At 52.4% G+C, this 19092-nt stretch overlaps 1 protein-coding gene across 3 annotated transcripts; it reads left to right on the top strand.

Moving 5' to 3' along the window:
* Window positions 1-2375: 2375 nt before the first annotated feature.
* HNRNPL (heterogeneous nuclear ribonucleoprotein L) lies at window positions 2376-18053 on the top strand. 3 transcript variants are annotated; one of them, XM_075993062.1, is made up of 13 exons: window positions 4657-5130; window positions 7033-7151; window positions 7757-7994; window positions 8120-8207; window positions 9326-9420; window positions 9505-9577; window positions 12857-12928; window positions 13040-13320; window positions 15640-15761; window positions 16105-16306; window positions 16978-17035; window positions 17147-17242; window positions 17674-18053. In XM_075993062.1, the coding sequence occupies exons 1-13, from the start codon at window positions 4867-4869 to the stop codon at window positions 17730-17732; spliced, it is 1767 nt and encodes a 588-aa protein (XP_075849177.1). In that variant the 5' UTR covers window positions 4657-4866; the 3' UTR covers window positions 17733-18053. The 3 variants fall into 3 exon arrangements, with proteins under 3 accessions (XP_075849178.1, XP_075849176.1, XP_075849177.1); XM_075993063.1 differs by lacking the exon at window positions 4657-5130 and adding an exon at window positions 2376-2458 and having other exon boundaries at window positions 12857-13320; XM_075993061.1 differs by having other exon boundaries at window positions 4651-5130; window positions 12857-13320.
* Window positions 18054-19092: the final 1039 nt, after the last annotated feature.

Below are 19092 nucleotides of genomic sequence, written 5' to 3'. Positions count from 1 at the left end.
ATTAATTTCTTTCTATTTATAGTAGAGACGGGGTCTCGCTCTTGCTCAGGCTGGTTTTGAACTCCTGACCTTGAGCAATCCGCCCGCCTCGGCCTCCCAAGAGCTAGGATTACAGGCGTGAGCCACAGCGCCCGGCCTATCACTCTGGTTTTTAAATTCAGTGAAAAGGCCAAAATCTTCATTCTCAGTGTGTCCCACTAGGGACATGCCCCATCACCTCTCTGACCCTCGACTCTTCTCATTCACCCCATGACTTGCCGGCTACTCTGGCCTGCCTTCAGTTTTCACGTCAGGGCTTTTGCATTTCTTGTTCTTTCTGCCTGGAATGTTTTTTCTACAGCTGTTCCCTTTCTTTTTTCCACGTGGACACACACGATTCACTTTCAATCAGATAAGCATAAAGTAAATGAAAATTAAAACCAGTTTTTACATCTTGGATTGTCAAATGTAAAAAATTGTGCAGTGTTTTGAGATGGTGGGGGAAATATCTTTTTTATATAGTAATGTAGGGAATTCAAATTGTCACAGTGCTAATGGAGGATAATTTGGTGACATCTTTCAAAATGCAAAATGTACCAACTTGCAATTACTTTAGCAATCACCAACAAAAAGATACACTGGGCCTGGCAGTGGCTCACACCTGTAATCTTAGCACTCTGGGAGGCCAAGGCTGGTGGATCACTTGAGGTTAGGATGCCATGGCACTCTAACCCAGACAACAAAGCAAGACTCTGTCTCCAAAAAAAAAGATACCTTAAAAATACCATCTGTTTGGGGAAAATTAGAATGGAAATTCCAAAATACTGTATGACACAGCTAAATCACATGGTAATAAGAACCAATAGGCCGGGTGCGGTGGCTCACGCCTGTAATCCTAGCACTCTGGGAAGCCGAGGCTGGCGGATCGTTGGAGGTCAGGAGTTCGAAACCAGCCTGAGCAAGAGCGAGACCCCGTCTCTACTATAAATAAAAAGAAATTAATTGGCCAACTAATACATATAGAAAAAATTAGCCAGGCATGGTGGTGCATGCCTGTAGTCCCAGCTACTCAGGAGGCTGAGGCAGCAGGATTGCTTGAGCCCAGGAGTTTGAGGTTGCTGTGAGCTAGGCTGATGCCAAAGCCACTCACTCTAGCCTTCTAGCCTGGGCAACAAAGGGAGACTCTGTCTCAAAAAAAAAAAAAAAAAAAAAAAAAAAAGAACCAACAGGTAGATAAATGGGGAGCCTAGATTATAATTGTGTATGGAGGCTAAGGACCCTGGAGTACTCAGGAGGTGACATTTGAGCCAAGGCCTGTCAGATGAAAAGGAGCAAATATCTGGGAGAAGAGCATCTAGGCAGGGGAACAGCCAGTGCAAAGGCCCTGAGGTAGGAAGGAGCTTTGGGCATTTAATGATCAGAAGGAAAGACGGTGTTTGTGCCATGTGCAGAACAAGTGGAAAGAGGTAGGCGTGGGTTTAGAAGGACCAGCCAGGGTTGAGGGTCGGATTAAACCTTGTGGGATGTTCAAAAGGGGAGCGATTTGCTCTTTCAGAGGCTCCAGCTTCCTGGGCCTGTTTTATTTCAATTGTAAAATGGGGGTAGGCCTCTGAGGTTCCCTCTAATTTCAGACATTTTCTGCACTCCTCATGACCACCCCATTGAAGGTGCCATGCACCTAAAGCAGGGGTCTCCAACCTATGGTGAGCTGTATAATTATTTCATTATATATTCCAATATAATAATAATGGGAATAACGTGCACAATAAATGTAATGCACTTGAATCATCCTGAAACCATCCCCCTCTTCCCGAGTCCGTGGAAAAACTGCCTTCTATGAAAAGGGTCTGTCCCTGGTGCCAAAAAGGTTGGGGACCGCTGCCTGAATGGATGAAGAAGCCCAAAGAGTCTAAATCACTTTCCCAGGGCCCCAGAGCTATAAAGTGCAGCGTCTATATTTGAACCCCAGAAGTTGGCCCCAGAGCACCCGCTTTTAAGGTCCATTCCGTATGACACCCCCTAACCCTAGCAGGCTCTGCAGTGCAGTGGCAATGCGTCTGCCTTGGCGACAGATCTTGCCATGCCACTTGCAAGCTGCAGCATCCTGGGTTGGTCACTTAACGTCTCCGGAGCCCATTTCCCTGTCTACACAGCGTACACCCCAACATGTGCTTCAACACAACACCAGGCCCAGCAAGAGTAAGGACGGGTGAACTCCAAACTACTGGGCGACTCTCAGTCCGGCGGGGGTGGGAGAAGGGACGCGGAGTCCGAACGCAGCGGTCGAGAGCCCTTCCACTCCTCTCTTGCCTCGTGTCCTCCACTCAGCCGCGGAGGAACTCTCGGTCCCCCCCCATCTTTTCCCCCTCGGGCTGAAAAAGGTCGTGGTCCCTTTAAGGCCCGCCCCTCCCTCTCCCAAAACTTCCCAGTGTCTGCTCTTTCCGATCCGGGACGGCCGGCCAGGCTCACCGCCGCGCTGGTAGGGCTGGGGGCGAGGGGCCGGGAGGGGCGCGGGGGTCTGGTGGGCGGCGCCGCCCGCGGCCGCGGCCCGCAGCCGGAGCGCAGGGCTGGGGGAGGGCGGGGGCCGCGAGCGCGGGGAGCGGGGCACGCGGCCGGCGGGGGCCCGGGACGCGCGGCGCCAGGGCCCGGTCCCCGCGCTCGGTCCGCGCGCGCCGGCGCGAGGGGCGTCCGGGCCGGGCGCGGGGGCGGGGAGGGGAGGGGCCCCTGCTCGCCCCCTCCCCCACCGCATTCCTCTGACGTCGGGGCCGGCGACCCCGCCCTTCCGCGGCGGCGGCCCCGCCCTCCCCGCCGCGCGGGACACGTGGTCCGGGCGCGGCGCCGCCCCCTCCCTCTTTCCGCCGGCGTTTTCGGATCTTCGTGGTGGGACCCAAAGCTGACCGAGGTCCCCCATCTGACACCCCGCAGTGTACTCCCCCAAGCCAGCAGGCCCGCCAGGCGTGGCCTACTCTTTCAGTGCCACTGACCTCATTTCAAACTTAGTTTTCTGGGGGACCCCAGTCGGGATCCCCATTTCAACCTCGGGGGCGCCCGCCGCAGTTCGCACGACGCTAGCTGGGCCTTCCCAGTGCAGATCTCGCTGGAAGGCATTCCCAGGACGCCAGCGCCCCGAGGGCGGTCGTGGGTCAGCACGGCTGCCCCGCTCCCCTCCTGCAGCCCGCAGCTCCGCAGGGCGTTCCCTGCAGGGCAGTGCGGGCGCCCTACCCCGCCCTCGAGGAGGGAAGGCCCGATGGACGCACAGACCACAGGAGCGACTCCCCTTTCAGGGCGCTTGCGTTGTGCCAGGTGCAGCGCCGGGTGCTTGGCAGGCGGGCCACCCTCACCAAGGCCAAGGCAGGGACCACGGCTCCCTCGCCATGCAGAGTGGTCAGGGCTGTCACGTGAAAACCATGGCTTGAGTTACAGAGTGAGGGAACCTGGTGGTCTGGGACTGTAGGGGCCTGTCCGCCGGGATTGCAGGATCGGAGTGGAGAAAGCGCTCTAGGAGGGAGGGTCTGCACGGGCAGAGGTGGAGAGGAGCGCGAACGGTCCTTTCCCTAATAGGAATTGTGGCTGTATGCAGAGGTGGAGTGGCCGAAGGACAGGGGCGAACAGGGCAGTGTCGGAAGACAGTGGGCAGCAGCGGCGAGTAGTTTTATACTGAGGAAAAGGGTCCGATGTGGGCCATCTACTCCTCCGGCGTTGGGTAGAATAGAGGTGTAGAGGAACAGTGTATAATGATGGGGCAGAGTTGCTGTCTTGGTGTGGCTTCTCGCCACTGCACACAGCTGGTACTCAATAAGTATTCCGAGGCCCGGCACGGTGGCTCACGCCTGTAATTCTAGCACTCTGGGAGGCCCAGGCGGGAAGATTGCTCAAGGTCATGAGTTCGAAACCACTCTGAGCAAGAGCGAGACACCCTCCCCCTCTCTACTAAAAATAGAAACAAATTAATTGGCCAACTAATATATATATAGGAAAAATTAGCCAGGCATGGTGGCGCATGCCTGTAGTTCTAGCTACTCGGGAGGCTGAGGCAGGAGGATCGCCTGAGCCCAGGAGTTTGAGGTTGCTGTGAGCTAGGCTGACTCCACAGCACTCTAGCCCAGGCAACAGAGTGGGATTCTATCTCAAAGAGTGAGACTCTGTCTCAAAAAAAAGTATTCCGGGTACTGCAGGCCATCACTCCCTTAGAGGGTCGCCCCGCCTCTGGAGGAGCGTGAAAGTATATTCGCGCATGCGTTCTTGCCATCGCTCTTTTTCTAGACTGCGCCAAAGAGCGCCTACTAGGGGTGGAGCTCCCCTTTTTTACCCAATCAGAGACTATCAGTCGTCCCACCGTCTGCTGACAGGGTCCTCTTTCCACTCTCCATTGGCCAATCAATGGAGACGCAGAAGATGGGCATTTGCCGTAACCACTGGAAAGAGACAAAGGGAGAGGTTTCCTCGTCTTCTTGCGAAGTGGCGCGGGAAGGCGGTCTTTGTGACTGAGGGACTAAAGGCTTGGTTTGACGGATTAGCAAAAAAACCAATGAAAGTGGGAAGGAGGCGGGGCTTCTGAGGCGGTTTGGAGCGCCGCTCCTATCCGGTGCTCCTATAGAATACAGTGGTGCCAAAAACCCGACCTATCAAATTGGATTTTATTTTAAAGCGGCGGGGTCGACGAAATGACTGGCAGAAAGCGCTTGCCTATAAGGAGTGTCCCGGACAAACGAGGGCGGGCCGTCCAGCAGAACGGCGTGCGCAGTACCCAATAGGCTCACAAGGCGTGCGGATCCTTCCCCTCCCCCCGCGGCGGGACCAGTGGCTCCCCCTATCGGGTGGGGGCGGCGTGTGACGGGCGTGTCCCTCCCCCAATGAGAGGCGGGGGGAGGCGGGTTCTGTGCCGCCATGTCGCGGAGGCTGCTGCCCCGGGCGGAGAAGCGGCGTCGGCGGCTGGAGCAGAGGCAGCAGCCGGACGAGCAGCGGAGGCGGTCCGGAGCGATGGTGAAGATGGCGGCGGCGGGCGGCGGAGGCGGCGGTGGCCGCTACTACGGCGGCGGCAGTGAGGGCGGCCGAGCCCCTAAACGGCTCAAGACTGACAACGCCGGCGACCAGCACGGAGGCGGTGGCGGTGGCGGTGGAGGAGCCGGGGCGGCGGGCGGCGGCGGCGGGGTGAGGCCAGGGCCCTAGGCACTGGGAAGGCCGCGAAATGGGGGGGAAATTTCCCACCTTGAGGGCATTTATTTTTTGGGGGGGTTCTCTGCGCACGCGCCCAGGCCCTCGCGCCGTTGACGGGGTGGGGGAGGGGCGGTCGTTGGGCAAACGGCGGGGTTTGCGCGAGGACAGGCGCCTGCGCCTGCGCGCAAGCTGGAGCGGGCTTGAGGGGGTGCGGAGGAAGCCTCTCGCGCCACAAGCGGCGCACTGCGCAGGCGTCGCGGGCTGGCGTGTGGGGTCCGGGCACGCGGCCGGGCCGCTTTTTTTTTTTTCTTTATCGTTTTCTTCTCTGGCCCCTTGCGCAGGCGTACTTCTCCCGCCAGACCTCGTGGGCGGTTGGGGGAGCGCTTCGTGAGCTGGAGCGGATGGGTGGTTTCTGGCCTCGTCCTCTCCTGAGTGAGGAATCCCGTCCGATAGCAGTTTAATCTTTGTGATGTCCAGCTTGGTTTCTGTACCGAAGTTAATTTATTTGAGGATATTTCCCTAGAACCGAATATGACCCCCATTTGGGGGTTCATTGAAAACGGCAAGACAGATTTACTAAAGGCGCTTGTAGCCGTTTGGGAGTTTAGTCAAGTTTGGAGCCATCACAAGTTTGCTTACAATTTTCAGGGGTTAACTGGGTGCAGAGAGTTTGATAAATCAAAATATTCCCTGGCCGTCTTGGAAGAGATCACCAGTTGCTTTTGGGTTGAGGCCCAGTCTCTACTCCTCCAAGTTCTTAATGTCTCCATCAGCCTCTCTAGGATTTTCCACAGTGTATCACCTGTGGTTTAGTAGCATTTTAATCTTCACTACCTGTTGCAAATGTTTTAAAGACATCTTAGTTGTGTCCTTAACGCCCTTTTGCGAGGTTAGGGGACATATCACGATATCTGATTTATAGAGGAGGGAATGGGCAAAGAGGGATGAGGTAAATTAGGTTAGATCCTATAGCTAGTGAGGGGCAGGCCTGGGAAGGAATTTTAGCCTTGGGCTGGTAACCAGGCAGGTATTCCTCCTGTGGTTTGTGTGGTTCATTCCTGAAATAGAACCCAATTCTACCCCAGTTCCATGGGCTTCTGCCTAGTGATTCTGACAAGAGCCTGGGCCCAGAGCCCAGGAGAAGTGTCAGAAAAAGTTACTTTCTTCCTGATTCCCAGAAAGATAGCTATCCTGGGAAGGAGCTGCCTTGGTTCTTAATGCAGTGGGTTGGAGTTTCTCTTCTTGAAAGAGCTTTCTGGCCCTGTTTTTCCTTAATCTGGCCTATCCAAAGTAGGTTTTGGTGCAAAAGTGATTAAAGACTAGAAAGGGTCAAGACTGATCTGGCTGCTACAGTTTCTGGGGCACATGCTGCTTTGCCCTGACTGGACCTGGAATGAGTGGTAGGGAGCAGGCATGCTTGGCTAGGTGATGATGGCTCAACCAATGAAAGAGCAGAGAAGTTGGGTACATGTAAAGGGATATCCTCGTTCAGAGCACAACAGACAACTGTTCGAGCCCTTATTACCAGCCTGTCCCTCCTTTCCAAACCACTCTTCCCATGTTTCTTTGAGGGGACCAGCAGGTGGAGAGACAGACAGGTCTTTGGAAGAGAGTAAGATTTGAGACTTGTATGATCCTTCCTCCATTCTGCCTTCCCAGAAGCTACAGCATGAGCCAGTGGGCAAGTGGCCACCCACTGAGGGCTGCTGCTCTGCTGGTCCAGGATCCTTTTAGGGTGATTGGCTTGAATTGCTGCCCCTGGTCTGACCTGTGCATCATTGTTTGGTGACACTCAACTATCTTACCTGACTAGGTATACAACAGCACAGAGGTCAGTGAGCGGGTTGCCATCTTGTACAGCAAGAAACGAAGTCTTGGTTCTGTTTCCTTTCTCAGGAGAACTACGATGACCCGCACAAAACCCCTGCCTCCCCAGTTGTCCACATCAGGGGCCTGATTGACGGTGTGGTGGAAGCTGACCTTGTGGAGGCCTTGCAGGAGTTTGGACCCATCAGGTACTGGGCTTAGGCCAGGAGTTGGGTTTCCAGAGAAGTTAACTCTTTGGTGTCCTCATGTGTCAGCAGTTTCTGGTTGAAAGTAGTGATTTTGCCATTCTGGTCCAGGGTTCTTTGGCTGGGGCCTGTGGCTCTGCTACTCTTGAAATGGCCATTGTACCTTGGGTCAGGTTACAGCAAGTTCTGTGTCTTCTTTTTCCCTTCCTTTCTCCTCTACCTTGTAGTTTCTAGTCAACATTCTTTCAGTTGGAAAGTACTGACTGAGTGTCTGGTACGTGCTAGGTATATTCGTTAGCAAAACTGTCGTCGATTCCTCCTCTTAAAAGGAATGCCCACCCAGAGTGATCTGCACTGTGATAGGGTCAGCCTGGGAGTCTGTGGGGGGCATCTTCTTAAGTCAGGTGAGGAGAGGTTGGGAAGGCTTCCCAGAGGAGGCGATGACTTAGCTATATAGCTCTGTTGCCTGTGGTACCATTTGTAACAATAGGGTATTCAGATTAGGAAACCATGAGAGGGTTTAGGAGCAGCCAGTTCACAAAATATTGGAGGGCCTCCTCTTGTGTCCATCTCCTTGAGAGGATTGAACCTTGTGTTCCCTGCACCAGCTATGTGGTGGTGATGCCTAAGAAGAGACAAGCGCTGGTGGAGTTCGAAGATGTGTTGGGGGCTTGCAACGCCGTGAACTACGCAGCCGACAACCAGATCTACATTGCCGGTCACCCGGCCTTCGTCAACTACTCTACCAGCCAGAAGATCTCTCGCCCTGGGGACTCGGATGACTCCCGGAGCGTCAATAGTGTGCTTCTCTTTACCATCCTGAATCCGATCTACTCTATCACCACGGTGCGTGCAGCGAGTGTCCCTTGTGGTTCCTCTGTGAGGGCTTCCTGCTTCCTTTTCTCCCTGGCCTCCCCCAAGCCAGACTGACCTGCAGTGGCCCTTCATGTCGCCCATCTTTGCTCTTACAGGATGTTCTTTACACTATCTGTAATCCTTGTGGCCCTGTGCAGAGAATTGTCATTTTCCGAAAGAATGGAGTGCAGGCCATGGTGGAATATCCTTTGCTGGGAAATAGGTGTTCTTGGGGTGGAGGCTGTCACAGGGCTTGGAGGGGGTGGGGCGCCATTCTTTTCAAGCAGCTTGTATTTATCTGCCACGCGCCAGATGCCTTTACAAAGTTCACAGTCTGATGGGAGAGGCAATTAATAAACAAGGAGGCAGACATAGTGTGATAGTGCAAATCTTAGGTGAAGGGAAAGAACGGCGTGCTATGAGATACGAGGGGAAAGGAATTTAAAAGGCGATCTAGGATGCTTTCTGAGGAGTTGCTGACCTATTTCTATGAGGAGGTAGGAGCCGGTGGTATTCAAGGCGGAGGAAGGGGTCCTGCAAAGGTCGTCAGGTGGGAAGGAGCTTGGCATGGGAGAAGCTGAAACACTTGACTGCAGAGTGATTGGCACATGAGGGGTTTGTTGCAGACATCTGGAAGTTTTCGGGGCATCTAGACATAGCATTGTGACACTGGGGCGTCACAATGAATCTACTGAAGTAGATTCCATGGGCCTCCAAGACAATAGGATCCTCTCTCCATTCCTCGCCACATGGGTTTTGTTTTTTAAGTCCTTTGGTTTGGGGAGGGCCTTTTTTTTTTTCTGTTTTGATATTTTTATTTTTTCTGCAGTCATCAGCTGCCGACATAATATGCACCAACTGGAGATCAGAAACAAACCAAAAAAAATAAAAAAAAACTTAAACCACAACAACAACAAGAAATTGCAGGAGGAAGCCACTTAGGACAAGGAAGGATGTAATCTGGTTGACATCTGAGATTGTTCAGGCTTAGTCAAAGGGCATAAGAGAGGACTGGGACAAAGAAAAAGGTGGTTTGGCTTGGGGTGGTGGGAGAGGAAGTTGTTACTACTTCTGGGCTGGTGGCAGGGGTAGGGGTGCAGGTCACAAAAGAACTCTGGCCAGTAACTGCTCACCCAGGGCTGCAGTTGAGTCCATCTGCACAGTTCTGGTCTCTTCAACCTGAGGCTGGTGGCTGTGGGCAGTGAGCTGGTCCCAGAGCACTACAATCTTTGGGTGCTACCTTGTTTCCTTTCCTTTCTGGGACAACTTGAAGCCCTTCCCAAAGAGCTCCCGTGATGGGATTTCCTTAACTTGACTCACATTTGACTCTGTTCAAAGTGCCCAGCGGGCCAAGGCCTCACTCAATGGAGCTGACATCTATTCTGGCTGTTGCACTCTGAAGATTGAATATGCGAAGGTAGGTCTGGGAAGTGACTGCCTCTTGTCAGCTTCCAGATAAGTCGGGACATGGCTGATCTCAAGTTTTGTCTTGTCCTTGCAGCCTACACGCTTGAATGTGTTCAAGAATGATCAGGATACTTGGGATTACACAAACCCCAACCTCAGTGGACAAGGTAATCCTGATGGCCACTTTGTTCTAAACACACCCGCCTTGCCTTCACTCGGATAGCGCACTTCATAGACCCGGGCTCAGGGTTATGTAATGCCATTGGGCTCCCTGTGGACATGGGAGGGTCTTGGGGTAAGCTGTTGGTAAGGACACCCCCGTGGGAGAAGGGGGGAGTAAGGGGCCTCTGCAGGTCCTAGTTGATGCCTGGGGCTCTCTACTGCTGGGGTGCAGAGTCAAGGCAGAGGCTTGGCGGGTGGGGAACAGGCCTCACTGAGGACAAGGTGTGGTGGATGGCTTAGAAACCGGTAGCACCTCCTTCTAGAGTCTGGTTAGGGTCACTGACTCTCCCTTCTCCCTGGGCCAAGAATTGTCCTCTTGCTCTGCACTGTTGAGAGTGTCTGATTTGCGGGGAGATGACAGAGTTGGGTTCTTGCAGCAGAGCCCTTGAGCAAGCTGACCTTGTGGAGGTGAGACTCTGGATCGGACCAGGGCATACATGCCTCACTTCATTTGTAGCGGGGACGCAACATCTCTGCAGGGGGCCCAAATGGACATCCCCCTTCTTAGTGTCCGTCAAGAATGGTTGCCGTTTGTAGGAGGGAGAGGTGGAGGATTCCCTGTGAAAAACAAACAGTGGCACCTCCTCAGCGAGACCGTCCCATCTCTGTGCCTGTCTTGGTCTGATACGTCGGACCAGGCCTTTGCTGAGGGAGGAAGTCTGGTTGCTGACATCGCTCAGGCTCTGGGAGGCCAGAGGCCACTTGCTAGGCAGGCCTGTCTTGCCCTTGCAGCTGGGAAGCAGTGGGCAGGGTGGGCTAGACTCTCCCCAGGACCCTCGCAGTGGGCCCTGTGGGCCTGGATGCTCCCTCCAAAGGTCAGAGGCAAATTGGTGACCAAGTGAATGTACCAGAGCGGGCAATGGCATTACATGACTGCTAACAGAAACATGGCAACCAACCATTTCTTCTCCAAGGAACATAAATAGAAGATGTGCAGACCGGCAGGGGCTAGTGGCAGGGGCTGGCTGTGCATTGGTTTTTGATGCCTCAGCTTTGGCCGCCCCCAGGGCTGGGGCCCAAAAAACAAGGGCTGATGAGGTAACCTGGAGTGAGGGCGGTGCTTGGCCACCCCCTCGGAAACCATACTTCAGCGGCTCTGCCTCTGCACATTGCTCACCAACACACAGGGTAGAAAACCACTAGCTCTTCCTGGAGAGAACAGAACATGCAGCCTCCACCACGTCCCCAGAAACAGCCGCAGACTTGAGCTCACTACATCAAGAACACCACACCGTGCTCCAAGGAACAGCTACAAGCACAGAGACAGAGGCAGACAGAGACAAAGAGAGAAAGAGACGCAACATGGCAGCAGACACTGCTTTTTTACTAAACATTAAAAAAAAAAAGTCAAAATCCAAGCAAACTTGAACCCGAAAATGTACACAGAAGTAGGAAACACAGAGAACAGAGCTCTCCCAGCCAGCCAGCGGTGCTCTTTTCGGAGAACGTTTCATAGACTGAAGTAGATTCCATGGGCCTCCAAGACAATAGGATCCTCTCTCCATTCCTCGCCACATGGGTTTTGTTTTTTAAGTCCTTTGGTTTGGGGAGGGCCTTCTTTTTTTTTTCTGTTTTGATATTTTTATTTTTTCTGCAGTCATCAGCTGCCAACATAATCTGCACCAACTGGAGATCAGAAACAAACCAAAAAAAAAAAAACTTAAACCACAACAACAACAACAACAAAAAATCAAAAAACCAAAACAGACCTAAAACCAGACAGCCAAACAGCTCAGAGGCACACAGTTACCTGCTGGCGGGTAACCGGGCGCGCTCCCAAGGCCAAAAGCGCGAGCGTAGTGGGGCCACTGGCACACTCCATACCCAGGAGACACGCACACGGAGCGCCACACAGCCAGAAGCACCGCACTGCAGCACATAATGTGAGGAGGTGACAACACGGACACTACCCACTGCATACACCTTTATTTCCACTTTTCTGATATCTTCTGAGGACAGAACATCTGTGAGCCATTTTTGATTTAATGAAAACATTGACTTTTAAAACAATTCTTTAAAAAAAAAATTGTAGCGGATGTGTGCCGTAACTTGTATTTATGACTGTAAAACCATGTGATGCAGGGTCGCAGTGTATGTTTGATGGGACGCCATCTTTCAGAACTGTGCTAACTCACTGTTGAAGCGTCCAATGGTAAGAGAAAATACAGATTTGTTTTTTGTGACAAATGGACATTGTACTCTGTACTTCTGCTGTAAGTAGTCCTTTTCCATCTTTGTAATGACTGTTGAAAACAAAACCCAGACTGGGTGGCAGGAAAGGGCAGTGGTTTTGAGCCCTGGGTTTTGGAGTCAGCCAGACCTGGGTTCAAATCCCAGCTCAGCCACTAACTTGCTTTGTGACCTTGGGCCAAAGTGTCTTTTAACTGCTCAGTTAAAAGTTAATGACTCAGTTTTGGAAAATTATCTGTAAAATGGGGCTAAATATCATTACCTACCTCATAGGGTTGTTGTGAGGAATTCAAGAAGCTGTAATGTTTGTAAAGCCCTTAGCCCAGTGTCTGCCACTTAAGCGCTGAATTAATGTTAGTGACTATGAACTGGAGCTGGGTCCGGGAGGTGGATCTGCGCCATTGATGGGTCTGAGAATGTTGATGGCTTGTACATGATTGCTCTTTTGAACTGACTCTGCTGTTGCCCTGCTTGTCACCTCCTACAGCCCCTCTCCTCGGGCTGGACATGAATGGTTGGGAGGGGGACTGGGATTAGGAAGGACGGACCTAGAGAGTGGGGCCAAGACCTCCTAGAACCTTGGGGCTTTGGGGGTCAGATTTTACCTTTCTGCCCTTGCTGGGTTATCTTCCTGCTCTCAGTCTCCTCTCCCTTCACTGGGAGTTACTTAGATAACAGCTCTTGGTCCCTGTAATGTGTCAGCTTCCATAGCAGCTGCAGGTTCCCCCGGAGTGCCCATGACCTGGGCTTCCCGCCAGGGCCAGGGCAGCTGAGAGAGCACAGAACCTGGCCTGATTCTTCTCAGAAAAAGGAGAGCAGCCCTCTTGATACAAGGAGGGGACAGAGGGTGGGCTCCACTTGGAGGATCAGGCTTCATGCCTACCTGGGATCAGGCCACGAAAGAAGGCCCGAGTAGCCCTTGTAAGGGCGAGTTTGCAGCAAGGCTCCTGGGACTGAGATTAGCCTCTGTAGTCAGTGGGGAGAGAGAGACCCTTCTTGCTGAGATAGGCGCTAACTGTTTTCTCTGTCCACAGGTGACCCTGGCAGCAACCCCAACAAACGCCAGAGGCAGCCCCCTCTCCTGGGAGATCACCCCGCAGAATATGGTGAGGGCAGGGGGTTCCCCTCCGTGGACTCCCGTGGCTCATGTGCCCCTGCCCGCCGCCCGCCGCGCAAATTCTCACCCGTCCTCCCTCTCTTTCCTTCCCACCCCCCAGGAGGGCCCCACGGTGGGTACCACAGCCATTACCATGATGAGGGCTACGGGCCCCCCCCACCTCACTACGAAGGGAGAAGGATGGGTCCACCTGTGGGGGGTCACCGTCGGGGCCCAAGTCGCTACGGCCCCCAGTATGGGCACCCCCCACCCCCTCCCCCACCACCCGAGTATGGCCCTCACGCCGACAGCCCTGTGCTCATGGTCTATGGCTTGGATCAATCTAAGATGAACTGTGACCGAGTCTTCAATGTCTTCTGCTTGTATGGCAATGTGGAGAAGGTGAGCTTCTGCTGAGTCTACTGCTTTCCGTGTAGCCCTGGCAGGCCTGAGGGAGGCCCCGGGCCTCCTAGCTTGTTGGCTGGCAAAGGGGGAAGAGCCGGTGGGAGCCTGGCTTGGAGCACACCGACCTGAAGTGGGTGACTCGGTTAACCCAGGTGACCTACTACACAGGTTTTGATTGGTCGTCCCTGTATGTGGGTGTTTTGTTTTCTTTAAATTACCAATATTTTAAAAATCAGATTTTATCACATAAGAGTACTAATACTTAGCTAGTACATGAACATAGAAACTGTATTTTTAGACACAGTCTTGCTCTGTTGCTCGGGCTGTAGCACATTGGTGAGCTTATAGCTCAGCGAAGCCTAGAACTGAGCTCAAGCGATCCTCCTGTCTCAGCCTCCCAAGTAGCTGGCACTGCAGTCATGTGCCACCATCATACCTGGCTAATTTTTTTTTTTTTTTTTTTTTTGAGACAAAGAGTCTTTGTTGCCCAGGCTAGAGTGAATGCTGTGACATCAGCCTAGCTCACAGCAACCTCAATCTCCTTGGCTCAAGCAATCCTCCTGCCTCAGCCTCCTGAGTGGTTGGAACTACAGGCATACGCCACCATGCCCGGCTATTTTTTATATATACATTAGTTGGCCAATTTGTTTCTATTTATAGTAGAGATGGGGTCTCACTCTTGCTCAGGCTGGTTTTGAACTCCTAACCTTGAGCAATCCACCCGCCTTGGCCTCCCAGAGAGCTAGGATTACAGGTATGAGCCACTGCACCTGGCCTCTGGTTAATGTTTTAAATAATATTTTTGTAGATATGAGATCTGGCCATGTTGCCTAGGCTTTGTTTTGAACTCCTGGCCTTAAGTGATTTAGCCTCCCAAAGTGCTGGGATTAGGATTACAGGCTTGAGCCACTGCCTAGCCTTTCCCCAACCCTTCTGTTTTTTTCTCAGAAACATTTAATTAGAGACTTAAGATACCTTATCTTGTGCGGTGACAAGACAGCCTGGTAGATCCCTGCACCATTGTCCCGTGGGTCTGGGGCTTATATGCCCTAGAGAAGGAATGTGTAGGACAATTGAAGTTCACCCCTCAGGGAAAGGCAAGAATGCTCTTAGGAAGTGGATAAAAGTTTACCCAGTATTGTTAAAGCCCATTAGTGTAAGGATTTTTTCTGGCAACACTGGGCTTTTTGCCTTCCCTGTGGAACAGTTGGCTGGGGCTGAGTGCTGGCTGACTGTCCATCTGAGACCAGGTGGTTTTTGCTTACATCAAATCTACCCAGGTCTTAGAAGCATTTTTGCAGCCCCTGGCATGACCTGTTGTTGATTGTAGCAGCTAGTGCATGTGAAGTGTGTTTCCTGTATATCAGGCACTGTTAAAGGGGCTTTGCGGATAGTAACTTGTCTGATTTTCACAGTATTCCTTGATGAGATAGTCCTTAATAATCATTAGTGAGATAGTACAAGGAGAGGGACTGTAGCAGCCAACAAACGGCAAGAGTGGAGTTGAAGTAGATGGGGAAATGGAGGACGGGTTAAGTAACTGGCACGGGCTCAGTAACCTTGTGTGGAGGCCGTGCTCAGAGCCAGTGTGTCGCTGTGCTCTGTTGTGCTTTCCTGCAGGAATCCACATCAAGAAGTTTTTCCATTGTGACCACAGACAGCATTCATCCGGAGATACATATGTCTGTGTGTAACAGATAGCATGAAAATGGCTGATTTCTCTTTTTTTTTTTTTTTTTGAGACAGAGTCTCGCTTTGTTGCCTAGGCTAGAGTGAGTGCCGTGGCGTCAGCCTAGCTCACAGCAACCTCCAACTCCTGGGCTCAAGCGATCCTCCTGCCTCAGCCTCCCGAGTAGCTGGGACTACAGGCATTTGCCACCATGCCCAGCTGATTTTTATATATATATATATTAGTTGGCCAATTAATTTCTTTCTATTTTTATGGTAGAGACTGGGTCTCGCTCAGGCTGGTTTTGAACTCCTGACCTTGAGCAATCCGCCCGCCTCGGCCTCCCAGAGTGCTAGGATTACAGGCGTGAGCCACCGCGCCCGGCCTGATTTCTCATTTTGCACACTGTTTTCTGTTGTGCTTTGTTAAATGGCCCTCTCATGGCTTATGTCCCATAGTTAGAAACTCTGCTCTCCCTCAGATCGAGCACTTGCTGTGGGCTAGGCATGTTTTTCTGGTTGTAATGATTCCTGCTCACAAGTGAGGAAGTAGACCAGGACTCGTTTGCTTCTGACTAGCTTGGGAGGGGTGGGAGAAGGGCTGTTGGCAGCTGGGCAGTGGTGCTGACTCCAGCTGCTCTCCCTAAGGTGAAATTTATGAAAAGCAAACCGGGGGCCGCCATGGTGGAGATGGCTGATGGCTATGCTGTGGACCGGGCCATTACCCACCTCAACAACAACTTCATGTTCGGGCAGAAGCTGAATGTCTGGTAGGCGCTCGGGCTCCCCAGGCTAGGGAGGGTTGGAGGAGGGACTTGGGAGAGAAAGGAAGCCCGGGAGGGGGGCCCGCAGAGGAGCATGGTGAGGCCAAGGTGCTTGCTGAGGCAGGAATGGGGTGTGGCAGCAGTGTTCTGAGATATTCCTCTGAAGCTGTGGGAGGAAGTGGGTCAGCCTCACCTCCATGGTGGCTTGGTGCCCCATGAGGCACACAGCGCCATCAGCTGGGTGCATGGCCAGCCAGGCCTCTCTGCAAGGCTACCCAGACAGCAGAGGTCTTGGGCGGGGGCATGACTTTGGGTCTGACAAAGGGCCCCCCCTTCTTCCCTCCTACAGTGTCTCCAAGCAACCAGCCATCATGCCCGGTCAGTCATACGGGCTGGAAGACGGGTCTTGCAGTTACAAAGACTTCAGCGAATCAAGGAACAACAGGTTCTCCACCCCGGAGCAGGCAGCCAAGAACCGCATCCAGCACCCGAGCAACGTGCTGCACTTCTTCAACGCTCCGCTGGAGGTGACCGAGGAGAACTTCTTCGAGGTGGGTGCCGTAGCGCTTCTCGGGCACTTGGTTCCTCACCACTGTTATGTGATTAGGCTGTTCATTTTAGCCTCTCAGCAAATAGCTTTTGAGCTCCTGGTCTGACAGGCCCTGGACTAGGTGCTGGGGACACAGCAGAGACCAGGACAGACATGGATCCCTGTTCTAAGTCTGATGTGAGAACGGCACCAAACTTAGATCAGCAGTAGAGTTCACCATGCCGCATCTTTGCATTTATGGCAGACTGGGGCAGGCCCGGTGATGGGAAGCGAGTCTCAAAACGTCCACGCTGTCAGGACCTCAGGGCATCTAGATGACATCAGAAGGCAGGGCTCTAAAGCTGGGTCAGAGGGAACTAGGGCAGCGGGAAGGGGAGGAGGCGCTCCGAGTGGACCTTGCACGAGAGGCGGTGCCTTCATTTTGGCAAACATTGACTCTGCTGACACACCCAACAGCTGCCGAAGATGGAAAATTAAAAAGCCGTTTCCCAGTCTTTGGCAACATAATAATTAAGAGTGGTGTTGCTAAATTTTTATTTCACGGGGACTATGGCATGTGATAAATCTAGAAAACCCTTTCTCCAGAAAATTCAAATACTTACTCATGCAGGGCCTAATCTGCTTGGATTGTTGCCTGTCTCCCAGTCCCCTTACTACCTATTTCTGTTGCAGATCTGTGACGAGCTGGGGGTGAAGCGGCCGTCTTCTGTGAAAGTATTCTCAGGCAAAAGTGAGTAAACTGCTCCTGCCTCCCCCCACTTCTTGGTTGTCGATGGGCGGCTGTGTAGTGCCTGCTCAGGTCAGCCTAAAATCTGCTGCATTCCCTTTACTTTGCACCCAGGTGAACGCAGCTCCTCCGGGCTGCTAGAGTGGGAATCCAAGAGCGATGCCCTTGAGACTTTGGGCTTCCTGAACCATTACCAGATGAAAAACCCAAGTGAGTATCTGTGTCCTGCATCACATGCCCCTGGTGACCTAATGAGTTGGCTGGCTTCATGCCAGAGCGTCCTTCCTGCCCTCGAGAGACAGGACCCCAGGGATTTTCTCACTGGCACAGACGGGCGGGAGCTGGTCGCCTGGAGAGCAGCCTAATGTTGCTCGTGGGAGGGTCAGCCTCACTGCCTGTGCCGCCCACTCTCCCGGCTTCGGAGTTGCTCAGGCTTGCCCTCCAGGGAGGTGGCACGCTCTCCGTGTATCAGAGACTGGTTTAGGCAGTACCCGGGAAAGGGGCAATACTAACTGACAGGTAACATTACCCTTGTAGTTGAACTCCAGAAAATGGGAGGTGGGTGCAAAATGGGGGGAACTGGGTGGGGCAGCATCCCGGGAGAGGGCCCAGCCGAACTTCTCTCTTCTCTCTGTCTGCAGATGGTCCGTACCCTTACACTCTGAAGTTGTGTTTCTCCACCGCTCAGCACGCCTCCTAATTAGGTGCCTAGGAAGAATCTCATCTGAGCAGGAAAACGTTTCTCTTTCCTTTATGCTGATTTGTTTTTTCATCTTATTTTATTATTTTTTTTTTTTGGCAAAAGTTCTTGTATTCCTTTTTTTAATGTTAGGTTAGTAGAGGCTTAACCATAATGAAAACGCTGGAAGTCTGGAGGGGGAGGGAGAGGGAACTGATATCTCCCAAGATTAACCTTCACTTTTTAAAAATTACTGTACATGTGATTTTTTTTTTCCTGTTCATACATTTGTGCTGCCCATGTACTCTTGGCACATTTCAATAAAATTGTTTGGAAAATAAACAGCACTTGCTGGGATTCCAGGGCGGGTCTGCTTCCCTCTCCCGCTCAGGTCGTCTGAAGAGGTCGGGGCAGGCCAGGGCACAACCCCAGGCCCTCGGGAGGCACAGGGAACCCTGAGAGTGGCTGGGCGGGCCACAGAATGGTGGTAGGAATGAGGGAGTCCTGAGGAGGATCCAGCAGGCCTAGTGGCATTCGCAGTGGCTGCCTGAGCAAGTTCTGTCTCATTGGAACCACTTGCCTAGCACAGGTGTGGCCCAATGGGCGGCTCCATGAGAGTATCATTTGAGACCAGCCTGGACAATACTGTGAAACCCCATCTCAATAAAACATGGTGTAGAAAAAATTTTAAGCTTCAAGGCCTCAAAAATGGGCCTGATCCTTCAAAGTGTGTGCCTGCCTTTTTATGGGTTGGAACATAAAACTTCAGAAAGAAAAGTGAAAGTCCCTTTACACAATAGTTAACAATTTTTGGTGATTTTTTTCATAAATGAAGTCCTCAGGTCTGTATATGTGTTTTTTTGTTTTTTGTTTTTGTTTTTTTTGAGACAGTCTCACTTGTTGACCAGGCTAGAGTGAGTGTCAGCCTAGCTCACAGCAACCTCAATCTCCTGGGCTCAAGCAATCCTCCTGCCTCAGGCTCCCGAGTAGCTGGGACTACAGCATGCGCCACCATGCCCAGCTAATTTTTTTATATATATATATTAGTTGGCCAATTAATTTCTTTCTATTTATAGTAGAGACAGGGTCTCACTCTTGCTCAGGCTGGTTTCGAACTCCTGACCTCGAGCAATCCGCCCGCCTCAGCCTCCCAGAGTGCTAGGATTACAGGCGTGAGCCACCGCCCCTGGCTTGTATATGTGTTTTTGTTTGTTTGTTTGTTTTTTAGAGCAAACCTTTGTGCCAGGCACCATAGCTTGCACTATGGGAGGCCGAGATGGGAGGACTGATTGAGGCTTGGAGACCAGCCTGGGTGACATTGTGAGACCTTGTGTCTACTTACAAAATTCAGCCGGGTGTGGTGGTGTGCACATGGACTCCA

The sequence above is a fragment of the Microcebus murinus genome, chromosome 16 (genome assembly GCF_040939455.1).
Source record: "Microcebus murinus isolate Inina chromosome 16, M.murinus_Inina_mat1.0, whole genome shotgun sequence".
Taxonomy (NCBI): domain Eukaryota; kingdom Metazoa; phylum Chordata; class Mammalia; order Primates; family Cheirogaleidae; genus Microcebus; species Microcebus murinus.
This window is presented reverse-complemented; position numbering and strand designations above follow the sequence as displayed.

Excerpts from the sequence above, each read along its gene's own strand:
- HNRNPL (XM_075993061.1), top strand. The coding sequence starts at position 4,867 with ATGTCGCGGAGGCTGCTGCCCCGGGCGGAGAAGCGGCGTCGGCGGCTG. Across the intron at positions 9,421-9,504 it reads TGAAGATTGAATATGCGAAG|CCTACACGCTTGAATGTGTT; the intron begins GTAGGTCTGGGA and ends TTGTCCTTGCAG. Across the intron at positions 13,321-15,639 it reads TGTATGGCAATGTGGAGAAG|GTGAAATTTATGAAAAGCAA; the intron begins GTGAGCTTCTGC and ends GCTCTCCCTAAG.